Source organism: Ictidomys tridecemlineatus, chromosome 9 (assembly GCF_052094955.1).
Source record: "Ictidomys tridecemlineatus isolate mIctTri1 chromosome 9, mIctTri1.hap1, whole genome shotgun sequence".
Taxonomy (NCBI): domain Eukaryota; kingdom Metazoa; phylum Chordata; class Mammalia; order Rodentia; family Sciuridae; genus Ictidomys; species Ictidomys tridecemlineatus.
In genome coordinates, this window is record NC_135485.1 from 90739176 (window position 1) to 90751408 (window position 12233).

Genomic DNA, 12233 nt, shown 5'->3' on the forward strand with positions numbered 1-12233 from the left:
AAAGTATAGCAGGTAGAGTTGAGGAAGTAAAGATGAACAAGCGGAGATGTTTGGAAATCCTTGATTTTAGGAAGAGCCTGATACACATAGGAAGTTGAACCAACAATTGTAAGAAAAGTGGTTGATAGAGGATTTGCACAGGAAACACTTTTCCTCTGGGTGGGGGTGGACTATCATGACCTTGTTTAGCCCTGGTTCCACTGGCTTTTCAATCTCCAGATATTCATCCTCTCCTCTAAGTGGATATGTCTATATCAAATTAAGTTGTAATGATATTCATTTACAATAAATATAAGAAAAAATAGTGTTGTTTTTGTGTCATTTCTAACATTTCCCCTAGCATCTATACCTCACTCTATTAAGCATAAAGCCAGTGAAATGTATAGAAAATGAGATTCTTGAAATATATGGTGGTCACCTAAATCCAAATTCAAATGATCACCATCAGAGCAGAGTTTTGTGTTGTTTGCTATGCAGTTTGTTGTGTTTTATTCTTTTTTGTTTTATTGTGATTTATTTCTCTATATTTAAATTTTTTTCTTTTTCCTTTTTAAAACAGATCATCAGAAACTGGAAAGGGAAGCTAGAATCTGCCGTCTTTTGAAGCACCCTAATATTGGTGAGGAAATATTTTTAATGTATTTTAAGTGCTAATTTAACATGGATGTACTATATTAGACCACAATAAAAATGTTAACTTTAATAAGTGGAATATTTACAACTGTTAACAAATAGATTCCTACCTTTTGGTTTTAGTTACATTTGATGCTTCATAGTTTTTAATATGATTGTTTATTTTTTGATGCAATTGTTTTTTTTGGATGCAATGTTTGAAGCAGGAATGGAAAATTAAAAACTATCTCCACAAATTAAACTAATCTTAGTTTGTGGAAATTAATATATTAATTAAATCAATAGTGTATGGTTCCTGTTGTGCTTAAAATTGACTACATAGCAACCAGTGAAAATACTGAGTGTAATTTGTAGATTAAGTAAATGAAAATTAGATAAACCCTGGCTATATTATATTAGCTTTATTTTAATGACATGTTTTGGAGTCTGTTATGTGAATTAATTCCAGTGTCTCTCTGTGGAGTCATTTGAAATGAAAATGATAATCCCTTACCTCATTTGGAAAATAGTCTTAAAGGTAAAAATAAAACCAGTATACCCATTTTTGGGAAGATATATGTAGACAATTTTAAGCAGAACAGGAACCATACACTATTGATTTAATTAATATATTATATATATATATATATGTATATATATATATATATATATATATATATTTTTTTTTTTTTTCCAAGAAGTAGTAATTGGGGTTGGGGATGTGGCTCAAGCGGTAGCATGCTTGTCTGGCATGCGCGGGGTGCTGGGTTCGATCCTTAGCACCACATAAAAATAAAATAAAGATGTTGTGTCCACTGAAAACTAAAAAATAAATATTAAAAAAATTCTCTCTCTCTTAAAAAAAGGAAGTAGTAATTGTATATAAATTAACAGTTTAAAAAATAATATGTAGTAATGTTGAATAATGTTTTTTATGTATAATTAAGAATTATTCATGTGCTGCTGATGAAGCTTGGAGAGACAGAACTTGTGTGATTTATTCAGTCAGCTGATTTCCTTTCCATTTATTCTGTAAAAAGATTATCTTGTATTTATTAATTCTATTCTATAAACTAATAAAATTATTTTACAATATTATCCCTCATGAATTATAAGTAACATGATAGTTTACACAATTTAAAATGATGAATAATACAATAAGAAAAAGGGAAGAAACAGCGGAAAGAAAAAAAATATATACATAAGTTAGATTCTGTGACAATTTATTTTAGAAAAACTTTAACTGTCCCACCTCCCTCAGTTTTGTGAACCAAAGTATTTGTGATCTAGAAGTAGTGAGTAAAAATGATAATGTTATAAAATTTGCAAAATCATTGACTAAGAAGATTTATAGTTCTTTGGTTTTCACATGTAGAACCATTCAGTACCTATTTCCGACTTGAAGTTTTGAGTGTCCTGCATTTAGGTTCTTAAGTGAACAGATTAACTACTGAGTTAATCTGAAGCATACAGAAGTCTAAAAGGAAACTTCTGATATTGGAAGAGAACAAAGCAACTCTGAAATGTAAAATCTACCTGCTTACAAGAGCTTACCCCTGATAAAAGTCTATGGCGATTCTTGGTCTATGGGCTTGTAGGCAGCCATCTTCTCTCTGTGTGTTCACATGGCTTTCCTTGTGAGTGACATCTGTGTCTTCATTTTTCTTTCTTGAAGGATCCAAACCATGCTGGATTAGAGTTCACACTTATGACCTCATTTTAACTTAATTACCTCGTTATGCCCCTTTCTCCCAAAGACAGTCACATTCTGAGGTACTGAGGTAAAACTTGAATGTATACAACTGGTGGGATACAATTCAGTTCACAGAATTGGTGAAGAGAAATTGCATAATATTATCCACACTAGTTCAGTACTTTTCTTGCTCAGGTTTAAGAAAAAATGAAAGATCCGTTTGGTGAATTTGCATTTCATATGTGAAAGGATTGTTGTTTGTTTATTTTTTATTTATGTTAAAAATCCTTCTGTGAAATTCAGTTTCTGTTGATAAGAAAACTAGCTTCCTTCATTTTCCCCCTGGAAGATTAAAGTCAAATATTCTAACAACTCTCAAACTAGACAAGAACGGTTTTCATTTGGACACCACATACAGAATAACATTATCATTAAAAAAGGAAATGTTGTATACTGGGGGAAAGTTCTAGTTTTGTGACCTAGACAGCATCATCAACATATACACTGACACAATATGTACTTTTTTTCATGACTCTATAGTAACTAAACACTTTCTTGATTACCTCACTTGAAGGTTTTTCCCATCTCAACCGATTTCAGGAGTACAAAAAGAGATATGGGAATTCCAATTCTTTGAATACTAGTAGGATTGGCTTCTAGCCACAGGAGAGACTTTTTTTTTTAGTGATTCTGTGCTTCAGGACATATAAATTACAGATTAAATTTGTACAACAGGATCTCAAAAGTCCTAATACCAGAATCCATCTATATCATTCATTTCCTCAATAAGCTACTGATGGGGAGTATGGGCGGAAAGAAGGCAGACCCATGTCCCTGCCCATATGAGACTGTGCTGTTGCAGGAGATGGCAAATGAATAAAGAAGGTTAGATAGTGATAAACTTAGGGGGAAAAGAGAAAACAGGGAAGGGAAATACAGAACATCATGGGATTCCAATTTAAATAGCTAGGTAGTACCACATCAAGGAGAAGGTGACATTTGAGTAAAGACCTACCAGCCAGGAAGAAGCAAGTCATTCAGTTCTTTTGGGGGTGGGGGACCACGTGCAGGCAGAGAAAATAAATAGCCTCTGGAAAGGCCCTGAGGCAGGATCTTGCCAGTGAATTCTACCAAAGCTTTTTATTTAATTACAGAAGTAAGGGTAACTTATTTTTTCTTTTGTCTTGGCTATTTTAATTGATGAGTCTCCAAGTCATGTAATCTGGTAATGTAGTATTTACTCCCATAAAGAACAGTGATTTTAAAAGAAAAACAGTGACAATTGTCAAGAAAGTAGGCAAAAGCCAATAAACAGATAGTTTAAAGATAGATGCCACGAATGGTCAGTCAGAATGTGATCCTATGATACCAGGGACAGGCCAGTAGTGTGGTGAGCAGATGGCTTCTGTTCCCTTTGGGATCATTGTACCTAGTTAGTACTATCATTGTACCTAGTTAGCAGTACCCTGTAGATCACTAGCACTTACTACCAAGTCCCACTGCACAGGGAAAATAGCATCTGGCCTTGACTTCCCTGAAAGGCATAGTGTGATGTCTATGTAATATGACCTCATCCCCTTCTTCCTTTCCTCTATTTTATTATTTGTTCTGTTATTTTATTCTTTCCTCTATTTTGCTACTTAAGCTCTGTTAAGTTTCAAAACCTCAAGGAAGGAGATACTATTTCTGACAATTTTTCCCCTGTGAAAATTTGCTTTTCATTTTTATGTGTTTTTCTTTTGGCATAGAATCAATAATCTTGAGAACTTGCAGCAAGTAAAAGGTTTCTCCCAAAGAAACACATTTTAAACCAACCTAAAGTGGTAATTTATGAAACCACTTTTTTTTTCCCCAGGGTTATTTTTTAAGTTTTTCTGATCTTAAAATTCATATACACATTTAATGGAAAATTTGGAAAATACAATGATGTATGAAGATGAAACCAATGAAGACAATTTTTAATTTTTATTTTATACATTTCTACTTTTCATATTAAATCTGTGTGTATATGTACATGTATATATATGCATATTTGTGTATGTGTATGTATAAATTTTCAACATTCTCTTGTACACATTTTCATATCCTTTCCGTAGACCATGAGGATTGTCTCACTTGACAAAATTTCCTTTATTTTTAGAACTTTATTTTGTTTATCTTTTTATGTGGTGAGGGAGATCCAACCCAGTGCCTCACATGTGCTAGGCAAGAGCTCCACCACTGAGCTTCAAACCCAGACCTCCACAAAATGAATTGAGTAGCCATTGCCAAGCAGTATTCTGGGATGTACTCAGTGGTGATGAAGCAGTGATCAAGAGAGATGATGTCTCTCTCTGCTTTCCCGTAGCTTTGCTTCCTAGTGTGGAAACAAACACCATGATAACAATGTAAGGATGATTTTTATGCAGATAATTGAAGGTCAGTTTGCTACCAACAGACTGGATGGCTGTGGTTAAAAAGAAACAGAGCCAGACATTAGTTGAAGGCAGGAAAAATATCCCCCCCCCCCCCGAAAAGTTGCAACAGGGGAAAGAGCTGAGACTTAGATATCAAGGATGGGGAATGAGGAAGTTGATAAGATATCAAAGCTGGAGGATGAGGAACTTGATCAGATATCAAAGGTGGGGCATGATTTATAGGGTTCTTCACTGCAACTTTCCTAATGAGGCTAGGGACTGAATCCAAGAACAAGGCTTGGTTGAAGAGAAACCTGTCCAAAGTCTGGTCAAAGTGACATGACAGGCAAATATGACCCAGTAGGTCACATTTAAACTAATATCTGATTGAAGATGAAGCCATCAGTAAAAGCCCATGGAGAAAACAGTTCAGGCAGAGGGAGCTTCCCTTGTTAGGGGAACAGTGGAGAGACCTGTGGATCACCTCCCATGGGAGAAAGTGAGAGTGAATGAGCAGGCCAGGTAGGTATCTCATCACAGGGCTTTGTAAGTAGGGTTGAGGGGTGTGGGTCCCACTCTGAGTGCCGTGGGAAGCCAGTGGAAGGATATTAAGCCAGCGAGCATTATTATACAATTGGCTCTGTCTGCTGTGTGTAAAATGGATTGTAGTCACATGCACACAACCAGGGACAAATAGTGTTCAGTCAGTATGTCATAATCCAGTGTGTACCACTGCAGTGCCCTTCAGCCACATCTTTTGAGGTAAGAATTTAAACACCTCCAGGCTGATTATCTTGAGTGTGGTCCACATAGTCTATGAAAAGCACTCTCGTCCTTTTGTTCAATAAATTTGGGAGTACGGGCAATTCCTAAGAAGTTCCATCTTTGTACTCCTCTGGAAAGATTGTAGCTGACATTGAGGTGTTGAAGCAATCTGGAGAGAACCTCGTCTTTGTGTGTTTTTTGTTCTTACTTAATTTTTGCTCATTCTATTCATCTTTTAATAAAATTGGTTTATTTTCCCTTGAGATATGGACACATTTGTGGCAAACCAGAAATGTTGAGCTGTACGTCAACATATCCGTTAACGAAGGGATTCCTTTCAGATATGGAAGTACAATATTTGAGGTAATTGCCAGATTGTTTTCAAAATCACTCTATATTTGAACTAATTTCGTGTTTGATTTTTGATTAAGTATTTTTATGGAGGAATTTGTTGAGAAGTGTGGTGAAACCCAAATAACTAAAAACAGTGAAAGCAACCAGGAAAACTGACAAACAGACATTCATTTAATCCAATGATGTGAATTCGAAGACACCTGGGCCAGCAAGGGAAAAGAGAAAATAGCAACAACTTTGAGCTGGCTCATCTGATGCCCCAGGTGAGAAGATGTGATACCCACCATATATCCACATAGGCTTTTATTTGTGATGAGAGCGCTCTTTGAGGTAACTTTCCAGCTGGTGGGATGATAAATCCAGTGGCTCGGCTGTTCCACTCTCTGAAGACTTTTGTATGTATTCTGTATAGACTGCTGAATGACCGCGATGATTTTTTGAAAGTTTGAAGAAACATTTAACTTTGTAGATCAACACTAGCTTTGAAAGGCAAACCTTCGTAGATGCAGCTCAGGGAACCTCAGCAGGTAGAGAGGGAGTCCAGGGAGGGGCTGAGTGGCCCTATCAGTCTAGTTTGTTACGCCCTGGAACCCCTACTACAATGCATTAACCTTTCTGAAATCACATCATACTTTATGATTACCACATTCCTACCGGCTCTCCTAGCACTACCCCAAAACATATGAGAATGCTCACATGTAGTTTGTAGTAGGCAACAAAAGCCAGCACTAGTGGAAAACCCCCCAGAATCCGTGGATCCATCTGTTCTGCTACTGATACCGATCATCCCCGTCTGCTTTACACCTCTTTGTAGAGCAGAGAAAGTATTTACCTTTTTGTTTCTGTCTGAGAATCATTACAGATAATTAGATATTAGATAATGCACTTATTTTAGAGAAGATTAGATATACTTTGGAAGATAATTAATTTAAAGAAACAACTTTGAGCTGGCTCATCTGATGCCTGAGTGCATTATCATGGGCACAGCTTATCAAGGGGTAACTAATTAATCCACTTCATAATGTTTAATAGTTTGTTTATGAGAGATGTAGTCCCAACAATGGAAAAACATGTTTCACAAAGTTTTGTGTATCATACATTATGTGAAATAATATTTATGTATTGTACATGCTATAAAATATGTAAAATATATAATAAGGACATATTGCATATAATCATAATATTGTAATAACAGATCTTGTAGATTACATAGTTGAAACTTTAGTTTTAACTTTTTAATAATTGAGGAAACAAAAAAAAGCTCTGTGACTTGTCTACAGTCTCAATTCTTTAATGACATTGCCAGTCTTAAATCCCCTCTCTCTCTCTTTGCCATACTGAAAATTGAACCCAGGGTCTCACCCATGGTAGCAAGTGTCCTACCACAGAGCTACACTCCCACCCCTTTTTATTTTGAAAGTCTCCCTAAGTCATCCAAGTTGGTCTCAAACTTGAGATTCTTCTGTCCCAGTCTCCTGAATAGCTGGAATTACAGACGTGTGCACCAACACCTGGCCTCAATTCTTGACCATCTCTATAAGCAGATGCTGATGTTTATAGACTCTAACTTGGAGCAACAAGATTTAAAAGGTGAGCTGGATATGATGGCCGCACACACCTAAAATTTTAGAGACTCTGGAGGCTGAAGCAGCAGAGTGGTAAGTCTGAGGCCAGCCTCAGCAATTTGATGAGTCCCTGTTCTCACAATATAAATTAAAGAGAAGTCTGAGAATGTGGTTCAGTGGAAGAGCACCCTTGGGTTCAATCCTAGTACTGCAAAACAAACAAACAAACAAATAACTAAATAATAAAAGATTAAAGGTATTGGTGTTTTTGTTCCCTTTCAAGGAAAATTTTGAGTTGGTTATGTTTCAAATCAATTCTTTCCCTGACAGGGTAGGCATTAGGTTAAAAGGTTCTAATACTGATGTAACCCTGATATGGAACTGTTATGTTTCAGCAGAATACTCTGCCTGCACAGGTTTTATTGTTTGACATTTTTAACAACACATGAAATTCCATATGCTGACAGGTGGAGACTTAAGAATATAGAAAAGCCTTTTCTTTCTATAAAAAGCGGGTTTCCAATGCTCATGAGTGATAATGGCATTTAGGATCTATGTAATTTTCTTTCCTTAAAATGTAAAACCAGAAGGGCCCTTACAAATTACTTAGACCAAACTAAGTTCTGTAGATAGAGACTGGAGGTTTTAGTAGCAAAGTAATAGACCCAAGGTCATCCACAGATCTCCAAAGAGATGGTATATCTTATTTTTCTTGACCTTGGAGGTATGAGGTCTTACTTCAGAATAGCTTAACCGTATCTTAGGTGTTTCTGGTCTTCGCAAAATATCATTCCTCAGATTTTTATAAAACAAAATTAACTATCCTTTTTTAATTGTTTGCTCTTTTAACCAATGACTTCATCCAACCCATAAATTATGCCTGCAGTCCATTCTGCATGCAGTCCTCTTCCAGCTTCCTCAGGTTCTACAAGGAACCAGTGCAATCACATTTTAGAAGCTTAAACTCAATAAATATAAAACTCAGGTATGTCCAGTAATTATCTATCAAATGAGCAAGTTTCTTAATGTATCTGTCACTGAAATATTTCAGTTTTTGAACCTTTAAAAGAAAGTCTCATAGGAGTGATGCACAGTGGTGCCCTCCTGTAATCTACAGGCTGAGGCAAGTTCTAGGCCAGCCTCAGCAACTTAGCAAGACCCTGCCTGTCTCAAAAAAGAAAAAAGAAAAGAAAAGAAAAGAAAGAAAAATAGTAACTCAGGAAAGGTGAGCAGAGAATAGTTAGTATAGGGTAAATGTTCATCCGTCAGCTGAACGAATGACAATCAAAAGTCTTTTTTGCAGTGAAGTAAAGAAGTCAACAATACCCTAAAGAGTACCAGCTTGCACTCTCCATGACAGCTCCCTTTATTTTTATTATGCCTAATAGTCACAGTAGTTTGTATATAAGAACAACCAAGTTTTATTGCTGGATTACTTTGTCTAGTGACTCTCAAACAAGTAAAAGGTAACAACATTAATCAGTGTAAAAAAGGAAGTACTCTTGTTTAAGTTCAGCTTTTGCTTGATTACATCTCACCTTTATCTTGATTATTTGGTGTAAAGGCTAAATTACTTCCTAGAATATATCACTGACTGCAGAATTGATTATTCTCTTTTAAAAATGGGAGATACAAACAGCAAAAGAGACTTTATTTTTCCTCCAGAAATAAATATTTTCAAAAATTCTCATTCCTGATTATTTTTTATTTTATTTTTTTCATTTGTTCATATAGTATGGCACCAGTGGTATAGTCCTTAGAATTCTTGATTCAACGTTAAATTCACCATCTTTTTAAGTAAATAATTTATTTAATAGGCAGACAAACTAGAAATATAAAAATTGTGTATTCAAGACAATATGGTAAAATCTTTTTGATTGGTGAATTTGGATCTAAGTCTTCTGTTTCTTGTCTCTTTGTAAATTATCTTTCTCCAAATTTTTTGAAAAATATGGAACTTATTTAGAAAAATAAATGAAAAATAATTTATTTCCACTTATTTTCACTGTTCTACACTAGATATAGTTGGATTTTATTTAAAGCTATGGAGAAAAATGGCCTCTTACAAGTGGACAGTGTGGCTTAGACTTAGTGGATAGTAGACTCTGGTCTATCAATATGTAATATTTCTTTAAATATTTCTCATGATTTGTTTTAAGCCTTTTCATTTCCATCTTGCCCTATTTTCACCACATTTAAGGTATTAAAAGCTTATGATAGTTTTCTGACCTAGGAAATATATGCTTCACTGAAATTTGAAAGAAAAATATTTCCAAACTTTATTAGTACCCCCTTTCTTTGTTATTTTGCTGGATTTTCAGTTTTGTAGAATCCCATGTCTGCTCCCTTTCTACACCATGCATCAGAAGTACTTTAAATCACTTAAAATTATTGTTCTCTTCTCTTTTTTCTGGTTGCATTAATAATTAAAAGAAACTTACCTACCTTGAAATACTTATATGAGGTGAATTACAAAGCCACCCCAAAAAATGAGCTTTGCATCTAGAGTTAGTAATAAAATTGCTGTGTTGCCAGGCACTGGCCTAAGTGCTTCCCATGCATTCAGTCTTAGAATTCTCAGCAAACAAATGCCATTCTTATCTCCATTTTACAGACTAGGAATCTACAGCCAGGAGAGGTTGCACAATTGAATCAAGGTCAAGCACTAGTAAGTGGTGCAACTGGAATTCAAACCTGCACATTCTGGCATCACAGCATTCTTCAACAATACTACTCCATTTTGTTTCTAGTTATTGTGTAACTCCTCATCAGCCAAGATATTTTTTACTAAGTAGAGAAAAGAAACTTTTCTTTTGGCAGGGGTACTGGGGATTGAACCTAGAGGTGCTTTACCACTAAGCTACATCCTCAACCCTTTTCATTTTTTTTGAGGTGGGTTCTCAGGAAGTTACTTAGGCCCTCACTAAATTGCTAAAGCTGGCCTGGAAATTGTGATACTCTGCCTCAACCTCTCACATTGCCAGTATTCTAGACATACACCACCAGATTTGGTTAGAAACTTAAAATTTTATGAAAACTGGTTAAAATAATAGTAGATCAAGATCCTTGCCTAAGGAAATTATGCAATTTTGTTATTTATCTTTAGCATGGGATTATTATTTAAATACTTATGATAAATACAGATATTATAGAACTAATGATACATATATACATACATATATACATATATATGTGTGTGTGTATATATATATATTATTGTTTGACATAACATTAAGTTTTTTGATTTTTTAGTTTAAAAGGCTAATAGCCTATGTTGAAGGAAAAAAAACAGATATACACAAATATATGACTTGAATTATTCTCTTGAAATAATTCTTTCACATTTTCACTTTAGTATGTTTTCTATGAATAGAAAAAATATTTGGTGAAACCTTTCTCACACTATTGAAGGTTAGTGGTTTTTGTAATTCAAGTTTAGTTTAGTAGTAGGTTTATTGTGTAAATGTTTTAGCTAATAATTAGAACAAGAAAAGAAAATTTTCTGCAGCCTACAGTTATTCACCAAAGAAGATGGCAATATTTTTATGAGCACATTATTTTGAAGCATATGATTTTTGTCTTCATTTGTTCTTTTGAGGAAATGAATGCTTTTACTTTTAAATACCCATGTTGACCCTTATTTTATACAAATAATTCTCTTGTAAGAACATCCATAGTTATCTTTTTTGAATATCAGTGCTTTTGCATATTCAGATGAATTTCTGTTGGATATTTGCAAAAAACCAACTGTGCTTTAATCTTGTCTATTTTTTAGTAGATCAAAATGCTCACTTTTAAATGGAATCAGTAAAGCCATTGTATTTTGATTAACTCCAAAAATATTTCTTAAAAACTTTAAAAAAATGTAGTATAGGAGATATACTGACTTAATGTTTTGCCACTCATTTTTTAAAAAAAAATCTCTGAGACAATCAATAGATGTGTTTTATATCCACATTTGATTTTGGAATAAAAGAAAATTGTATCTGATTAAGCATAAAGTGAAAGATCAACAAATAAAAGTATACAATTTGGAAATTGTCAACTATTTCCAATAATTTGCATTAAGTTCAATGAAGCTCAATAGTGCTGTCTTGCAGCTAAAGCACTGAAAGACTACAAAGATGAATGAGAGTTTTTGCTTGATCACAAGGGGTTCAAGGGCAGACTGTTATGAGTGAGCTAAAGTATAGTGTGGTTGCATACTAGGTTGGAGTTATTTTTCTTAATATTTATTTTTTAGTTCTAGTTGTCAGTACCTTTGTTTTATTTATTTATATGTGGTGTTGAGGATCGAACCCAGGGCCTTGCACATGCTAGGCAAGCACTCAAGCCCTGAGCCACAACCCCAGCCCCTGGAGTTATTAAAAAGATGCTGTGGAAGCACTAAGATATAATCCAAGTTGTAATCTAAGACTATTAGCCGAAATTCAACAGATAGTGAATATAATTTTGCCATAGAAAAGTAGGGATTGACTCACTAGCATTGTTGAAAAACAGGCCAACAAAAGATAAAGATCAGATGTGAAAGTGCTATCATCCTTGAAAACTATAGAAAATCAGAATGATTCAAGCATGATGTGTGCCAACCATAAAGATTTGTTGAGAATAATAGTGGAGAGTCTATTCTTTCTAAGGGAAGGAATTTGATTTTAATCTGTAGAAAATAGAGTATTATCAAAGATTTATGTAGTTGACTCACATAATTATTAATCTCTTAAAAGAATAAATTTGGTAGTAAAAAAAAAAAAAAGCACAATTCTCAACTGGTGTTGAAAGAGCATTTGAAAGCCTCTGAGATTAAACTGGGTGAGACAGAGGATGAGCTCCAGAACCATGGCTGTGGGG

At 34.6% G+C, this 12233-nt stretch overlaps 1 protein-coding gene across 26 annotated transcripts in view; it reads left to right on the forward strand.

Annotated features, from left to right (window-relative positions):
* Camk2d (calcium/calmodulin dependent protein kinase II delta) overlaps positions 1 to 12233 on the forward strand; it is a 301168-nt gene that overhangs the window by 98374 nt on the left and 190561 nt on the right. For all 26 annotated transcript variants that reach the window (XM_078021724.1, XM_078021735.1, XM_078021731.1 and 23 more), the window contains exon 3: positions 560 to 619. In XM_078021724.1, the coding sequence (XP_077877850.1) occupies positions 560 to 619 (60 nt within the window). The remainder of the gene's footprint in view (positions 1 to 559; positions 620 to 12233) is intronic.